The 18,412-nt window shown below is 43.1% G+C and overlaps 1 protein-coding gene across 4 annotated transcripts in view; it reads right to left on the bottom strand.

Moving 5' to 3' along the window:
- Window positions 1-18,122, bottom strand: part of CUNH1orf109 (chromosome unknown C1orf109 homolog) — a 31,285-nt gene extending 13,163 nt beyond the window's left edge. For 2 of the 4 annotated variants that reach the window (XM_027864777.1, XM_027864776.1), the window contains exons 1-5: window positions 18,033-18,122; window positions 12,995-13,277; window positions 11,616-11,795; window positions 7,388-7,503; window positions 4,801-4,839 (exon numbers count right to left, since the gene is read on the bottom strand). In XM_027864777.1, coding sequence (XP_027720578.1) covers window positions 4,802-4,839; window positions 7,388-7,503; window positions 11,616-11,795; window positions 12,995-13,266 — 606 coding nt within the window. In that variant the 5' untranslated portion in view covers window positions 13,267-13,277; window positions 18,033-18,122 and the 3' untranslated portion in view covers window position 4,801. Of the gene's footprint in view, window positions 1-4,213; window positions 4,610-4,800; window positions 4,840-7,387; window positions 7,504-11,615; window positions 11,796-12,994; window positions 13,278-18,032 lie in introns of those variants that run through there. The other 2 variants (XM_027864775.1, XM_027864778.1) reach the window with 2 other exon arrangements.
- Between the last annotated feature and the right edge of the window lie 290 nt (window positions 18,123-18,412).

Raw genomic sequence — 18,412 nt, 5'->3', positions numbered from 1 at the left:
CATGATTCTGAAAAGGAGTCCAAAGGTTTCACCAGACTGCCCAAGGGGCCCATGGGAAAAAAAAGGTTAAGAGCCTCTAAGTTAGATGACCTCTTGGTCTTTTCCACCTCTCAAGACTATGAACCTGTAAGTATTTAAAGGGGTGTCATGTAGAAAGATGATTAGAATTGTTCCACTTATCCTCTGAGGACAGAGCAATGGGTAGAAGTTGCAGGGGGCCAGATTTTGCTTGAACATGAGGAACTTGCTATGAAGTACTCTCCAAAAGTGGAATGGTCTATCTCAGCAGGTAGATGTCTACTCAGATGTCTTCAAGCAAAGGCTGGACAAATAATTCTTGAGGATTGTTCTACAATGAATTCTTGTTTGGGTACAGGTTGGGCTAGAGATGGGGTATGCTGGAGCAGCTTGAAACTGTTGAGAGTCAATTGTTAAATTTTCAGTGTGATACTGGCAAATGCTACAAAATAGAGCTCAATTTCACATTCTGTGGACCATCTAGACTTAAGAAAGTGATAGAGAAAACATTAATAATGCAGATTAAACTTAAAAGCACGTTGTGCATACATCCTCCAGCCTACAGCTGGTTGTTAAACACTTACCAGCACACTCTTAGGGGCAGCTAGGTGGTGGAGCCTGAAGTCAGGAAGACTCATCTTTCTGAGTTCAAATCTAGTTTCAGATACTTAGTAGCTGTGTGAACCTGGGCAAGTCACTTAACCCTGTTTGCCTCAGTTCCTCACCTATAAAACGAGCTGGAGAAGGAAATGGCAAACAACTCTAATATCTTTGCCACGGAAACCCCAAAAATGGGGTCACAAAGAGTCAGATGAGACTGAACAACAAAGCAGCACACCCCTGACACTGAGGTCTTGGCTGACTCTGCCGCTCACCCTTCACAACACATAAACTCAACCACCCCTGTACAGTGGGACAACTTAGCATCAGCCCCAAGGTTCTGGCTCACCCTACTTCAATAGGCTGCCTATCGCTAGCTCCACAGTAGAAAAGAGACTGGTGCCCTCCTTAGGCTTTCTGGTAGCTGTCCCTACCTTTCTGCTATCACAGTTCGTGCACTTTTGCTTCTGAGTCCAGAAATGTTTGCAGTGACAAATAAATAGTAGTTGAATTTGAGTGAGTTATAATTCACTGTTTCATAGAACTTTAAAGTAAGCAAAGGTCTTTTCTTACCACTATCCTATGAGATAGACAGTACGAGTTGTCATCATCATTCCCATTTTACAAATGAGGAAACTAAAGCTCAGAAGTGATTCGCCGCTCGCCATACAGCTAGTGTCAGAGACGTGGTCTGAGCCCACGTCCACTGAATCTAAGTGTAGCACTCTTTTTGCTATACCTTGCTGTTTCTTTGCAATTGGCAGGTGTTTCCCACAATTTAAGGTGAGCAGGTAAGAGCAGTGGCCTGAGTGTGGGATGAGGAGCTAAGCAGACACAGATAGAGAAAAGGAAGGGGACCAAGGCTACTTTCTTTCTGAAAAGCTGCCTTTGCTCTAGCCAACTATCCTTCCCAAGGCCACTTTTTTTTTTTTTATCTTCTCCACATGACAAAGTACCAGCTGGCCAAAAAGATGAAACTGCTTATTGTTCCAAGGTAGGGCTCTGAGGTTATTTGTAAAATGGACCACTGTGGAATTTTACAGTGAGAGTTGGTCTGTACAAAGCCCTTACCACACGAACATATGGAAGCTGAGGTTATTGTCCTCCACTGCCTGGAGGGCTGACCCCTGGAAGAAAGGTTAGATTTGTTCTGCTTGGCCCCAGAAGACAGAATTAGGAGAATCTAGGGGAGTGGGGGAAGAGATGAATTTCCCATCAAAGCTATTTAACAACGGCTATGTTGAAAAACAGTGAGCTTCCCATCATTGCAGACTGCCCAAAGGGTCCATAACCCACGGCAAATATTTAAGAACGTTTTAGAGCCTTGATTACTAACTTGCTAGGATTGTGGCAGAAGAGGTTAAACATTGGGCATGGGATTAGACTCAGTAACTTCTCTCCTCTGGTACTCTGAATTCTTCAAGCTGAAAATCACCCAATTATTAGCCAGCTACCTTGGGCAACCTCTGTGCCTCAGTTTCTTCCTCTGTACAATGAGGGAACTAGCTAATTTCTTTCAATGTTAGTCTCCTAAAAGTCTTTCCTACACGTTAGGTCTCCTTGGGTCATCTGTGCTGTCAATTCAGAGGGCAACAGATCCGCTGCCCATCAACAAGGAGCCAGTGAGTCAGAGCCTTTCAGGAATGAGAGGGAGAGGGAGCTGGAATTGGGTCGCCTCCCTGAAATTCCTCTAGAAGCACTTGTTTGCTCCTCGCACCTGGCACAGAAAGTAGAAGGGTAAGGCTCTGGCAGGCAGCCCTGCTTCATTCCAACCGTCTTGGCAAAGGAGTGAGATAGGAGGATAACAGACAAGACTGCTGCTATTGCCTGAGTAAGACCCTGATCACCTCAAGGGCCAGATAAGGAAACAGGTTTAGGACCCAAGGAAGTTCTGGTCTCCTTCCTTGGGACAGGGCTAAAGGGAAGGATGTAAATGGCCTTGAGCAGGTAGAAAGAATGGGTCCTTCTCTCGTGAACACATTAACCCCGGCTCCTCTTCTCCCAAGAACAAGCTAAGACCTAAACAGGTTCATTCACTTGGGACAAGTGCTTCCTCATCTTCTCAATGGAAACCTTGTAATCAATTTCTAGAAATGGAGAAGGTTCAAAGAAAAAGAAGGCTAATCAAGAGCTTACTTCATTCCAATCTACATGTTGCACTGGAAAGGGTAGAATATTTTGAATCACAGAAATGTGAGAGCTGGAAGATGCCTTAGAGACTGTCTTGTGCAAACTCTGTCCAATGTCACATAGTTCATAGTGGCAGAACCAAGATTCGACAGTCTTTTTTCACAAAGTTATATTGCCTCCATTATGTGACTCAATCAAGCGTCTCTGAGCAAGTTCTTTTCAAACCCCTCTGAGGTTCAATTTTCTCATCTGTAAGCTGGGAATACTATCCCAACCTCATGGAGTATGCTATAGATGCAATGAGATGATGGATGTGCAAGCGCTTTGTAATTATAAATCACCACAAAAACATTAGCCATTAAAACTATTTATCCCAAACAAAATCAAGAGCCAGAACACATTCTTCACTGGAAGGCTTTACACCCATGACCTATTGTCTCCCTGATTTAGGAGACCAGGCCAAGAGGAAAGGAAAATGCCAAGAAGGAACGGATGAGGCCAAAAAGCATGAGATTATTCATCACATCAATGACCACCTTAGGGGATAATCTCTTCTCTTCCCTCCTCTCACCAATCAATAAGACTACATGTCCTGCTGTAGGATCTCTATCTGTAAGTACTCATTACCCAAGCAGACACAGGGATACAGAGAAACAGAAGAAAAGCTCTGGTCTGGGGGCCAAGTGCCCAGGGTTTGGGGTTCTCCACACTGCTGCTGAAAAAGTACTTGACCTTAGTCAAGTCTCTCCCCCTCCTCTCTGTTTCCTTCTTCCTCTGTAAAATGATGAGTTTGGACTAGGTGATCCCTAGGTTTTCTTCTTGTTTTAATGGGTTCATGAACCTATAATAATCCTCAAAAAGAAATTCAGAAGTAATTTATGCCACATTGCCACCCCCTTGTGGCACAATTTGGAAGCAACTTGGGGAAAATGTTAAATAAATTGGGAGAGTAACAGAACCAATTAAACATGAACTTTAAAATGAACTTCACTATACAAATTTCTATAACAACTTAAAAGTTCAAGCCTCTCTTTATCTCCGCCAGTAGATCTGCATATATATTATCCTCTATATAGTCACAGTGTGCATACTGAACTTCTCCATGGAAATACTCTTGTGATCAAATTCTAGACGTGGAGAGAGTTCAAAGGGGACGAGGGCTTATCCAAGGGCTGACTTTATTCTTATTACTTAATCCGGATTCTGGTTTTTCCATTTTTCATTATTTTATATCAGTCTTTTCCTATGACTTTCATATTCACTTCATTGAATTACAGAACTGGATTACAGTAACAGAACAGTTTTCTAACTGTTGGGACATCTTCTTTTTGATATGCTTCTCAGGGTAAGTTCCCCAGAAAGGGAATTATTGGATCAAAGACGACGAACACAACACATGGCACAGTTAGAACTGAGAGCCTGCCATCAGTCTGTTCCACAAGGACTCACCAGTTTACAATTCCACTAGCAAAGCACGAGCATCTTTATTTCTCCACAACTCCACCAGTGCTGAGTTTTGTCATTTTTATTTTTGTCCCCAAACCCTCAGAAGAATAGAGTTTTAAATATGAATTTTTTTCTTTAGTTAAACAAACTTGTTCATCACATTTCCTTCAAGGTCTGATAAAAGTAAATGTATCCTCCCAAAGGTAAAGGCACAGCAAATGTGGCAAATGCTTTGGGTGACAGAAGCACGGCACAGCACTGGCTCTGCGACACTCTTCACCTGTTTTCTTTACAGGCCCCCTCTTCAGCGGTTACTCCAGCTCCTCCAACATCCTTAGGCAGGCCCTGACTACTTCTTCTGTCACTACCAACCTGATTGTCCTTCCTGGGCCTCAGGTAAGGGCCAGGGACTGGTCTGCATGTAGGCACAATATGGAATAAAAATTCCTTGGTCTCAGAAACATGTAGCCCCAATACTCTATGAAATAACTGTGTTCTAGAAACTTGTATTCCAAACACCAGAGCGTACCCACATTTATTCTAAAGTGGCAGGAGAAATAAAGCTGGACTTTAGTTTCTTTGTTTTGTAGATAGAAACATAGCTACCTTAAGTCTCCAGGAAAAAAGATACACTCAGCAGGATATCTGGGGAAGGAAGAGAGAAAATTCTTGATTTATAAAATTAAGCTCTGTGCTTGGCCTCAGAGGACAAATAAAACATAGTCCTTACCCCAAAGGAGCTTATGATCTAGTAGGTGAAAAGAACAAATTATATACAATTTCTCGGGTAAAGATCTCATATCTCAAATACATAGAGAAGTTTGTCAAATCTATAAGAATATGAGTCATTCACCAATTGTTAAGTGGTCAAAGGATCTGAACAGGCTGTTTTTCGATGAAATCAAAACTATATATAATCATATAAAAATGCTCTAAATCATTATTAGAGAAATGTAAATTAAAACAATTTTGAGATATCATCTCACTTATCAGATTGGCTAAAATGACAGAAGAGGAAAATGACAAATATTGGAGGGGATATGGAAAAACTGGGACATTAATACATTGTTGGTGGAACTGTGAATTGATCCCAAACCACTTTGGAAGCAATTTGGAATTATGCCCAAAGAATTATGAAACTGTGTGTACCCTTTGACCCAGCAACACCACTATTAGGTCCGTTTTCCAAGGTGATCAGAGAAAAAGGAAAAGAACTTTTACGTTCCAAAATATTTATAGCAGCTCTCTTTATGGTAGCAAAGAACTGGAAACTGAAGGGATGCCTGGTCAATTGGAGAATGGCTAAACAAGTTGTGGGATATGATCGTGATGAAATACTACTGCTACAAGAAATGATGAGCTCAATGACTTTAGAAAAACATGGAAAGACTTGAATGAAACAATGACAAGTGAAATGAGCAGAACCAAGAGAACGTTGTATACAGTAACAGCAATATTGTTTGAAGAATAATTGTCAATGACCAAATTATTCTGAGTATAGGTACTCAAATCAACTACATAGGACCTGTGAAGGAAGATGCTATCCACCTCCAGAAAAATAACTGATAAATAGAAGTATACATAGTATGGTATTACATATATTTTATAAATCTGTGTCAAATGTAGTTGGGGTGGAGAGAGAAGGATATAGTTCAGAACTTAAAATGTAACAAAAAAATAAATTAAACTAAAAAAATGAACAAAAATATGTAACATAATATAATTTAAAATGTGCTAAGTACCTAAGATGTACAAAATATTATATAACAGTTTAAAAGAGAGAGAGATCACTGAAAACTGGCAGAGAGGAGCAGAAGAGGGGAAAAGAGGTAAAGGAATCAGAGTAGGCTTCAAGGAAGAGGTAGCAGCTAACCTAGGAAGGATTTTAATAGGAAGGGAACGATTCTACACATAGGGGACAGTAGGACGACACAGAACAAAGTGACTACAGTGTTGAATTTGTACAGGGGAGTAACAGAAGACTCAAAAGTAGTTTGTAGCTAAATTACTTAGGAGTGTGAATGTCAGGCTAAGATAAGCACTTCCCAAATTGTGTTCAGAAAACCCCGATGTTTCATGCAATCCAACGCGATAAATGGCTGTTCTGAAATAAATTTGATTCTAGTAACATTTTATTTACATTTTAACTAAAAATAAATGCACTTTTGTGCACGGGACCCACATTTCCTCAACATTAAAATAGGCCTGATTTCCTGTTTTGTTTAAAATTGTTGGGGGTATTCTACAACCCTAGGCTCCAGACTAGCAATTATCGGTTTCAGCAAAACCCAACTATAACAGCTGACATTTAGACAGTGTGCAAAAGCACTTTACATACACCAATTTCATATGAATCTCAAAACAATGGGGGAGGCACACAGGTAGAGGCATTACTAGCCCCATGATACAGATGAAGTGACTTGACCATTGTTACTCTAATACTGGCTGTGTGACTAAAGAATTCAGCCTGTTCCTGGAGGCAATGGGGAGCCACTGAAGACTTTAGAGGAGGAGAGTGACATGATTGGAGCTGTACATTAGCACGTCTACTCTGGCAGCAGTACTAAGGAAGGATTAGAGGGGGAAAGGCTAGAGGCAAGAACTACTACTGTTGAGGTTACCGCAGTACTTCAAATCAAAGACTATGGGGAATTGAATTGTTAGGGGAGATGCTTCAAAGCTAGTATTAACTGAACCTGGATGTGGGGGGAATGAGGGAAAAGTCAAGTGAAAAATGACTGTGTCAAACCTAGTAGTAACTAGGAAAAATTTGGCAACATCAAGAGAATTAGAAAAAGGAGAAGGTTCTGACCAAGCATGCCTCTGTTCTAGATGTGAAGTCAGAAACGTGTGTGGAGGCAGCTCGGTGGTACAGTGGATAGAGCACCAGTCCTGGAGTCAGGAGGACCTGAGTTCAAATCTAGCTTCAGATACTTACTAGCTGTGTGACCCTGGGCAAGTCACTTAATGCTGACTGCCTCAAAAAAAAAAAAAAGAAACAGAAACGTGTGTGATGTCCACTGTGTGACCACGCATATTAGATTTCCTGCAGATGCAATGCACGTGTTAACCCTTCTTTTTAATGACCCCAAGGTGCACACTTGCGTGCGTGCATGCATGTGTATGTATGAATGTATGTGTTGGAAAAAAGAGGGACAGAAGCACCAGAAGGTCTGAAATGGGGCATAAATACCTTGTACGAAGTCTTGGTCATTCTCTGAAATCCGATCCCAGGCTTGGGGCAGGGTTTGGATGTTTGGCAAATTTCCCCACTGGATCTGGGAGAGGAGGTACTTCCTTTCCAGGTAACTTTATAGAGGTTAAGGACTCCCAAGAGTGAGATAAACATGCTGAACTTTAACAAATATTTAAGTGCCTTCCACATGCAGAACGCTATGCAAGATGCTAAGAGAGGTATCAAGATCATGCGAAACACAATTCCTGCCTTCATGTAGCTCCCAATCAAATAGGGGGATTAACACATAAATAAATAACTACCAAAAAAACCCAATACATTAGTGCAGAGGTAGGGAACCTGCAGCCTCCAGGTCACATGTGGCCCTCCAGGTCCTCAAGTGTGGCCCTTTGACTGAATCCAAACTTCACAGAACAAATCCCCTTAATCAAATGATTTGTTCTGTAAAACTTGTACTCAGTCAAAAGGCGCACCCAAGGACCCAGAAAGCCACTTGTGGCCTTGAGGCCGCAGGTTCCCCACCCCTGCATTAGTGTAATAAGACAGGTACATAGAGTATTGCTGGTACATCAAGGAGGGAAATGTTATTTGTCACAGAGGGGAAAAGCTTCTGAAGAGGTTCTGAAATATGCTTAAAGGATAGGTAGGATTTCAAGAGGCCAAGTTTGGGAGGAGGGAAGGAACAAGGGGGGCATTACAGTCATAGGAACAAAGGCACCAAAGCAGCCATACATACAGTAGGTATGATGGACAGCGAGTTAGCTTGACTGCAACAACACACATAGATGGGAGTAGTAAGAGATAAGACAAGGAAAAAATATTATGCTCCATATTAGGTAAAGCCTTGAACACCAAGATACAAATAGATTTCACTCAGCAGTCAATAGGGAGCCACTGAAGGGTTTGGAGCAGAGGCATGATAGGATTAGATCACTATATAAGGAAAATTAGCCTGGCCTGGGACGAGGAATTGAAGGATAAGGGAGTGGAAAGGGGAAGAGCCATTAGGGGGCTATTACAATAGTCTAGGCAGCTAATGGTCTCCTTGAAAATAACAATAGGAGCATAGCACTGGAATTCAAGATGATATTTCAGAGGCAGAACTAATAGGAATGAATTATCCATTCAACACGCATTTATTAAGCACCTACTATGTGCAAGGCACAGTGCATGGATATATAGCAACAAAATGACAAACAATTTGACTTCAAGGAACTTGAATACAACATTTAAACAGATAAATAAAATAAAATTTGACACAAGAGGTAGAAAGAGAGCATGACCAGTTAGGGGATCATAAAAGGGTTTCCAATGGTTGGAGGGTGTATGGTAGGGAGAAGGGGGAGGGATGAGTGGGCTACCTGAGTTAAGCCACAAAGGCAGCTAAGGATTCTCAGAGGCAGAAGTGAGAAGGGAAGGGGCATTTCAGGTATGCCAATTCTTGAATGTGGGGAGGTGAAAGAAGAGTCAGAGATGACCCCAAGAATTTGAGCCTGGGGGACTAGGAGCAGACTTTGTGTCATAAAGAAAAACAGGGAAGTGGGGAAGAGGGGATAATTCTGAGGGCAGGATTAGAATTTCCATTTTGGATCTGTTGAGATGCTGGTGAGATAAGCAGAAGCAGATTATCTTATAGGTGGTGGGTCTGTCACTCAAGTGAGAGGTCGGGGCTGAAAAGGAGACCCAGGCCTGAGCAGAATGACAGAGCAAGTGGAGGAGGTATAGGAAATCATTCAGGGAAAAGAAAGAGAAAAGAGGTTCAAAGCCAGAATTTGGGACAAAGTGCTCACCTTAGGGATTAGAAAGATGTGAAAGAGAGGGAGTGGTTACAGATACAAGAAAAGCAGGCGAGCGTGGTGTCTCTGAAGCTACGGGAACACAGGAGGGATCCAGAAGAAAAGAGTGGTCAACATTGGCAAATGCTGCAGAAGTCAGAAAGGGTGAGAGAAGAAAAATGGTGATTAAGTGGCTCCTGGTAAGCTCTAAGAGTAATATGGTAAAGTGATGGGGAAGAAATTATACTGCAAGGAGTTGGGGGGAGAATGAGTAGTGACAAGTCGGAACTACTGGGTGTGTATACTGATTTTCAAGAAGTTTAGCTATGAATGGGAGGAGAGAGATGAGAAACTGCTAATAATACTCCTGGATGAGGGAGGCAAAAGACTAAATATATGATGGCACTGTATATAAACACCCTAGTGGGTACCTTGAACATTGCTGATACCTAACCCCTAACTTCAAATGTAAATTAACAAAGCGGACAAACATCATTACATTTCACCCAAATACCAAGAGATGAACGTTAAGGACCACCAATATACTCTTTTATCCTATCAAGGTCTATTAGGGGAAAAAAAAGAGCACCACGGATGGACAGGACCATTGCTCCAGGTGGATAAGAGGCCAACTGATGACAAAAGGTGTCTGATGCTTATTTTGCTTGTTTTCTCTGCCAAGAAGAATGACCTGTGGACTAGCACGGACAGAACAAAAGTGGCTAAGAGGGAGCTGATAACAAAGATATGGAGATACTAGGAGAGGATCTAGCTGCTGAGACAGATAAACTACATCTGTGGTGGACATCAGTGATTTCAGAAAGGTGAGAGAGAACAGTAGGTATGTCCCAAGCCTAGGGAAGGCTAAGGGTCTTGATTTTCAAAAAAGGGAAAAGAATGGAGGCTGCAAGCTAGAGGCTGTCAAGCTTGATTCTGATTCCTGGAAAAATCCTGAAATACCTTATTAAATAAATGGGTGGTGAACATCCAGCCAAGGGAGCACTCACAAAGACCCTGAAGAACTCCTTCAAGCACAGATCAGGCCAGACTGACCGTATCTTCGTTTTTGGTCTAAAACTGACTCAATCAGGGTCGTGGGGCAAGTGCTAACAGCTTCTGCAGACTTTAGCATTAACTTTATCTCTTTCCTGATTGACTAGAAACTGACAGATCAATGGCGTCACATAGACAAGTTAGCCTAGATTTTAGCAACAAATTTGATAAATCTCAACCATATTCTGTGGAAAAGAGATGTGGCTTAAACAATGGTACAGTTAAGGGGCAGCTAGGTGGTATAGTGGATAGAGCACCGACCCTTGATTCAGGAGGACCTGAGTTCAAATCCGGCCTCAGACACATAACACTTACTAGCTGCATGACCCTGGGCAAGTCACTTAACCCCATTGCCTAGCCAAAAAAAACCAAAAAGCAAAACAACAATGGTATAGTTAAATATTCAGATGTGGTTGACTAGATAGACCAGACAGTAGTCATTACTCATTCACAGGCAACTTGGAAGGTCTCCAGAGAAGTGCCCTAGGGATCTGTACTGTCTAACATTTTTATCAATGACTTATATAGGGAAAAAGACGGCAGCCTTATCACACTTGTAGATGACACATAGGTGGGAGAGATAGCTAACACTCTGACTGACATAATCAAGGGCCAAGAAGGTCCTGAGGACATTGGGTTAAATCTAATGAGGTGAAATTTAATGGAGATAAATACAAAGTCTTAAATTTAGGTTAAAAAAAAAAAGCCATTTCCCAAATACAGGATGGGGAAGGCACAGACAGCAGTTTGTCTGAGAAACATCCAGGCCTTCTAGTGGACTGCAAACATGAGTTTTCAGTGTGACATGGCAGTCAACAGAGCTAATGCAATCTTGGGCTGCATCAAGCAAGGCATTACCTCCTCTAGGAACAAAGAGGTGATAAGTCAGAACAAATCTAGACTACTGTATTCAGTTCTAGGGAGGACCTAAGATGGAGTTTCCATAGGACAGCAACCAGCATGGTAAGGGGCCTCAAGTCCATGCCACTTGAGGACTGACTGAAGGAACGCGGAAAGTTTAGCCTGAAGAAGAAAGCACTGGGGGAAAGAGGTGGGAGGCATGGAAGATGGGTGACATGTGTGCTTAGCTGCAGAAGGCCTGACGTCAGGAGAGGCTTCTAACAAGCAAAGCTGCCCCAAAGTGAAATGGGAAGCCTCAGGGAGGAAGTGGCTTCTCTCGCACTGGACATCTTCAAGCAAAAATAGGATGACCATTTAGCAGGTTTCTAGAGATTCTTTTTCCAGCGTGGATTAGACTAGATCTCTGCCAAGAAGGTCCATTTCCACTCTGAAATCCTGTGACTATATGGCCCAAAACAACTATTTGTAAGCTGAAGGCATGTGGGTTTCCTCAAAGAGCCTACCATCCTCCCCAGTGATATCTGTGTGAAGGATACGAATTTCGAAAATGTCTGTCAATGTCCTGTAACCATGCCAGCATATCAGCCAATGAAGGGCTAACAGCTGAAGGCTGCAAGACTACATCAAGGTCTAGTTCATCTGCTTTCTGTTCATAGAGCTCAAACACTTGTTCCACATGGCTGCTGATTGTATCTCGCACCTGGAGGAGGCTGGTTCTGCAGGAAAAGAAAATGATGCTGAAACAGCTTTGGAAAGATGTACCGCATACTCCCAGCAACCCACATAGCCACTTGAGGTAAACAAAAGCTATGAATTAGTGAGAAGTGTGTCCCATTATTTCTGGCCACATTTTTTTATTTATTTTTTTTTCCTGGCCACATTTTGAGAGAGCAAGCTGGAGCGTGAGGTGACCGGAAATCACGTAACGTCAAGACCAGCTGAGGGATTTACCATGGAGGAGATCTGGTGGTGTAAGGAGGCAGTGATCATTGCCTTTAGTGCTCTGAGGGATCACACCTGCTCTGTTTGGCCCTATAAGGCAGAACTAGAGGTGATAGGGACAAACTTTAATTCAAAGTTCAAAGGTAAAAGTCTCTAGTGTGAGGACTGGTCAGTAGAATGGGTGGGCTCTGGTGTATCCCCAGCATGAGATGTCTCCAAGTAGAGGCTGAATGATCATTTCTCAGGAATATCACAGAGAGATCACTCTGCAGATAAAGGCTAAACTAAATGACCTCTAAGGTTCCTTCCAATTCAAAGTGTCTATGATACATATTAAGAATTTCATGGGCTAGGTGGTGTAGTAGATACAGCGCGAGCCCTGGCGTCAAGAGAACCTGAGTTCAAATTTGGCCTCAGACACTTACTAGATGTGTGATCCTGGGCAAGTCACCTAACCCTAATTGCCTCCTCCACAAAAAAAAGAACTTTATGAGATTTCTTATCAATACCCTTCCTAAAAAGTTCTTCTGCTCTTGAGGCTTTCTAACAAATGTTTTTGTCTTAATAGCTATCACAGCTTTAGAGCTGAAACAGAGCTTAGAGATCATCTAGTCCAATCCTTTCATTTTACAGATGAGGAAACTGAGGTTCAGAGAGATGAAGAGATTTCTCCATCATCACAGTGCTAGTAAGTGGCATTTCAACTCAGGTCCTGACTCTAAATCCAGTGTTCTTTCCACCGTACCACCCTGCTCCATACATTAAGCCTCATGCTTTGGGTCACTAAATTCTAGGACAAAGGGACCTGGAGAACACGAGGAAAGGAAGGGCACAGAATACATGTCTCAAAACTCGTCCATGTTAAGCTATGAAAAGGAAAAAGACCCCTTGGTTGGAGATCAAACTGGCTGCTTACAAATACGAAACATTAAATTCTTTTCCTGCACAAGAAACATGTCATGGCATCTCTTACAGCTTCTCTCCCAACTGGTCCAAGATGGCGTCCCCAGCAGCCAGCAGTTTTCGTCTCAAGCAGTCTTTCAGGTCAGGGAAAGCCCGGAGTGGGGTCTCTTCCAGCTGCACATTCTGACTGGCCTGCAGTTGCTCCGCCAGGTTGCTAAGGGAGGTCAGGAGGGGTGAGCAGTCACTCACAGTACTCCTCCAGAGTCCATGCTGGTGCTGCACCACACAGAAAACCTTCTTCAGAACTTCCTGCACAGCGGGCAAAGGCTCCCTGGGAGACATCTTTTCTGCATCTAAAACCAATCAACTATTAGCAAGCCTCAACTACAGAACCATTCAATCCAACACACATTTACTAAGCATCTATTACAGGCCTTCACAACATTTGGCCATTGGCCACTTGCAGTCCAAGAAAAATGTAGAGGATGTAACTATGGCTCAGGTCATCCTCAGGTCCCTAAGCTGTTCTCAGACAGAGCTAATAGGGCTCACTGGCCCTTTAAGAAGAAATGATTAAGAGGCCTATTACCCTTGGCAGGCCAGCACAACATACCACATGTTGTGTAGGCCTGATCTATTACATGCAATGCACCAGGCTAAGTGAGGATAGAAAGATAGATACAACCCAGGTCCTGCTCTCAAGGAGTTTACAATCTATTTGGGGAAACACACGGATCCAGATTATCATGAAAAAAGAGAGAGAGAGAAGTACAAATTAAATCCAGGCAAAGTGCTATTAGAAATGTAAGGAGGCAGAGATCACTATCAGGGAGGGAAGAGGCATCAAGGAAGGAATTACGGAAGATGTGATACCCAAAATTAGGCAACAGATTGAAAGAAAGAGGGTCCATTTGAGCGACTGGGTCAGCATGAGCAAGGAGATGGCAAAGGTCAAGATGATCCTAGAGAATGCAGAATAGGCCAGTCTTGGAAGGCGGGGGAGGGACAGGATAAAGAGCATGCAGGGTAGGAGTTTTAGAAGCTGGAGCCCGCCTTGGGGAACTTCTAATGCCACGATCTAGAGCCTATACTCTCTTCAGTAGACAAGAGTCAAACAAAGGTTTTTAAGCAAATGAGGGATATAAACAGAAAGACTATTAGGAAGGTCACAGAAGAAACATTACATAAGGTGGTTTAGAGTAGAGCCTAGCACCAGGAATATAGTCACACTCAGGACTATAATAATAATAATAGCTAATATTTAGTGCTTTAAAGCGTGCAAAGTGCTTGGCAAATGTTATCTCATTTGATCCTAACAAGAACCCTGTGAAGTAGATGTTACTAATATCCCCACGATATGCTTGCCCGAGAATTGCATCTAGCTAACCACAAGTCAAACAACTATTAATCAAGTGGCAGAAATTGGAACTTATTAACAGTAAGTTTTATTGCCCAATATGATACTCCATGCAAGGTGTACAAAGGCAATTAGTGCTATTCAAAGTCTATTTAATCAAGTAGTAAGAGAACTTTCCTGGATCTACAACAATCTCTAGAACTGATATGGAACAGATTTTATGGAGCCCAAATGGCAGCTGACACATGCCAGTAATAAGTTTTGAGCTGAGAAGCTCAGCGGGATGTGGGCACTGAGAGCATAAGCGCCAAGAACACTGTCTCAATACAGAGGTATTAAAGCCAGCTTTGTAGAACCTCCAGTGCCAGTATGCTATGCTTAGATGCCTGGCCAAACTCTTCTGAGTTCAGTTCAGGGCATAAAAATGAGGATGAAGATTACAGATAAAGATCCAAAGAGCCTGGAAAGGTTCAGGCTGCAGCGGCTCTGGCTATCTCCTCTTCTTTTCCTATGCAATGCATGTCTCTGCTACTTTACCTCCAGGTATGACAGTGACAAGCTCACGATCTGTCTCCCTTGGGGAACCCCACGTGGTCTACAGCTGAGTACTGTGCTGCTTGAGGTACAAGACATAAACAACATTCAAGAAGGGATGTGAGAGTTGTGACAGGCTAGTCTGCTGGTTCAGACTCAGAACCACATTTTAGGGAAATGCTGGAGATATAGTAGTGAATCAAATGATGGTACAGCCAGATAGATTTGAAGCGGGGTGAATTCATGGCCAGACCTAAAGAGCATCATTCAAGGCCTGATGTCATCTTATAGGGCCACAGCTTTCTATCCTTGGCCCCAGGTGGCTTTAACATGTTTACCAATGATCTGCATTTAGGCATATATAGAAATACCTATAAACCTTGGAGATAAAAAAGAAAGCTGGAAGGGACTGCTAAATCACTACATGATAGAACTGGAATCTGGATCAACAAAGGACAGGCAAGAACTGGCTGAGCTCCATATGATGAAATTTAAGTGACACATAAAAAGTCTTATTCTTTGGTTTTAAAAAAAATCAACTTTATAATAGCTTTGTGAAAAAAGATCTGGGAATTTTACTCGGTTGCAGGTTTGCTTGGCATCAAGAGAGAACAATGCTTATGTGGTCACTAAAAAAGCTAAACTTAGGCTGCATTAAGATACCCAAAACCTTAAGAAAAAAGAATTTGAGAGGCCCACTGTATTCTGTCCTAGTCAGACCATACCTGGAATATTATGTTTGGTTCTGAGTGTCACACTCAGAAAGAAGGGCACCAACAAACTCTGGAAAGCATCAGAGAAGGGCAACCAGAGTGGAGAGTTTTAAGTTAATGCTACATGAGGATGAGTTAAAGGAACTGGGAGGTTTAGCCTGAAAAAGAAGACTTGGGGGAAAGCACAACAGGAGTCTTCAAAAATATGAAGGGTTCTATCGTTTGGAAGAAAGATTAGAACCTTTCTGCTTCTGCTTGGCCAAAGGATGGCAGAGTTTGAGGCATGGGGGATGAGGGTGGGGGAAAGTAAGGGGGGGGGAGAAAGAGACAGAATTGCAGGGAATCATTTCAGCTAGACGTAAAGAAAAACTTCCTAACAACAAGAGCTATCCCAAAGTGGAATGGATGGCCATGGCTCCTCCTTACTAAAAGGTCTTTCAAACAAAGGCTGGATTACTACTTTGGGGAGATATTGTACAAAGGCTAGATGTTGGACAAGATGATCTTTGAGATCTCATTTCCAAATGCCCATCACCAAAGGGGACTGCTACAGCTACTTGGACTACGGAAAAACAATGCCCCTGTGGAAGGCCTAAACTTACACTTCTGCTACATCTTTGAAATACCTGATATTTTTAACACCTTGAAGTCTGCCAAACCCTTAACATACATTACCTCATTTGACCCTCATTCAACAATTCTGTGAGGTAGCTACTTGTAACAGGTGCTATTATCCTCATTTTACAGAGAAGTAAACTGAGGCTGTGAAAGGTGAAGTTATTTGCTTATGGATCACACAGCTAATAAGTGTTAGAATCTAGACTTGAACCCAGATCTTCTGGACTCCAAATCCAGAACTCTAACTATTATGCCACATTGTCTTTTACAAGACAGAGGTCTAGTCACTAAAGCTAAGGGCAACAGGCAGCCCTAATAGCCCTCAGGTGTTCATGGGCCTAGACCTTAAGCTGCTATCCACTGCTCCTACGTTCTCTGAAAAGACCTTCAGCACACATCAGAGAAACAAAAAATTCTCTTGGGGGTGACTACTTGGCATAGGGGACAAAATGCTTGGCTTGGAGAAAAGAATTCAGCCTCAGACACCGAGGATCTGTAGTTAGCAGGTGAGCAGGTCACGACTTTTGTCATCTGTGAAATGAGGGGCTTTGTCGCCTTAGCCTTTAAAGCTCCTTCCAGCTCTATGATCCTCTTCTCCTGTTCACGTCTGGGAGATAACAATGAAAGAATGGAGAACTCTAGGGACTGGCCCTGGCAAGGCCTGAGAGACCAGGAAATTCTGCTATGAAGGGAAGGGAATCAGCATTTAATAAGCACTGTGTTAAACACTTTACAAATACTTCATTTGATCCACAAAGAACAGAAAGTTCAAGACCCCTGTCTTGAAAGGATGTGGCAGGAAGCCTCTACATAAGAATTCTCATATTGGGGTTGTGCCTAATGCTTTACATGTATCTCTAGGACTAATGGGTACTCATTGCAGTGTTACTATTTTGTTTGCCTTTTTTAATAAAACTTTTGTCCATAACATTTTGAACTGTGTGTGTCTGCATGGGAGAAACTTATTCTCAGCATGCTGGGAGTACCTTTCCCCAAATTTTCTAGGTAGGGGACAACGAGCTAGGGGAATAGAAAATAGCCCCCAAAGTGTTTCTGTGTCTTTCCTATACTGATAGAATCCCTAACAAGAGGGTTACAATTAAAACTCAACTGCTCTTGAGATGGACATAAGCAGTCAGGCAGCCAGGATGGAAGTCAAGCAATCAAGACACTAAGAGCATGAGTTAATGTTAACATACTACTAATTGACATTTATATAGTGTTTTGAGAAACATCACGACCCCACAGATGTCTTGCTTGGGAGTCAGGTAGACTAGGGTTCAGGTTCTGCTTCTGACACTTGACTGGCTGTATGGCCACTGTCAAGTCACTTAAACTCTCAGTGACCTAAGCAACTAAAACATAAAAACAAAATACAGAACTGTTGCAGGCCTGTAGTGGTGGAAGGAGTTTCCGCACTGGGAGATCCCCAGGTCAATGACACAGATATATACAAATAGCACGGTACATTCATCACTTCAACCTCACAAACCTGCAGATAAAGACAACTATTGTTAATTTCATTTTACAGTTGGGGAAACTGAGGCTTAGAGGGGTGAAGGGACCAAAGTTAGACTCCAGTCAGGTCCCCTGACCCCCTATCTTGCCCGTTTTCCACTCTGCCCACAGCATAGCCCAAACCAGACGGGACTTGGGGTCAGAAGGCCTGGCTCTGCCAATGAGTCGCGGTACTTCCTGGTCTCTGGGCCTCAGTTTCCCCATCCGTCAAACGCCGAGGTCGGAGGGGGACGACCTCTGATCCTGGCCGGCCAGGAGGGTGGACAGTCTCTCTCCCTACCTCAGCAACCCCCAACCCACCCCCTAGATCCTCACTGCCATTTCCAACACCCCAGGAGCCTGAGAGACGCCCCCAACGTGCTACTCACCATCTCCTCCGAGCTTCCTGCTCCCCAATGCGCATGCCCGAAAGAGGCTACCAACGGATAGAAACGAGCAAAAGGAACTAGCTCAGTTTACACAGCCGCAGAAACACGTGACCCTTGCCGCCAAACCTCCTGGGTGTTGTAGTCTTGCCCGCGGATTGGCTGGTCCAATTGTGGAAGCGCCTGATGATTGGCTCTTCCGAGAACCCCTCGCGCCCGCTCTGGAGTGGGACTTCTTATTGGCTGTCCAGGGGCGGTTGAGTTTGAATCCGCCGGACGAGGCAGCGACTCCATTTAACATCCCGGAGACCGGTGGGTGGATCCGGTTTGGTCATTGCCCACTTCTTTGGGACCTCGTCTTTCTCTGCAGTAAGGGGCCGGAC

This window comes from Vombatus ursinus, unplaced genomic scaffold (assembly GCF_900497805.2).
Source record: "Vombatus ursinus unplaced genomic scaffold, bare-nosed wombat genome assembly UNPS02014775.1, whole genome shotgun sequence".
Taxonomy (NCBI): domain Eukaryota; kingdom Metazoa; phylum Chordata; class Mammalia; order Diprotodontia; family Vombatidae; genus Vombatus; species Vombatus ursinus.
The sequence above is the reverse complement of the archived record's forward strand: the minus strand, read 5'-3'. Positions and strand labels throughout refer to the sequence as shown.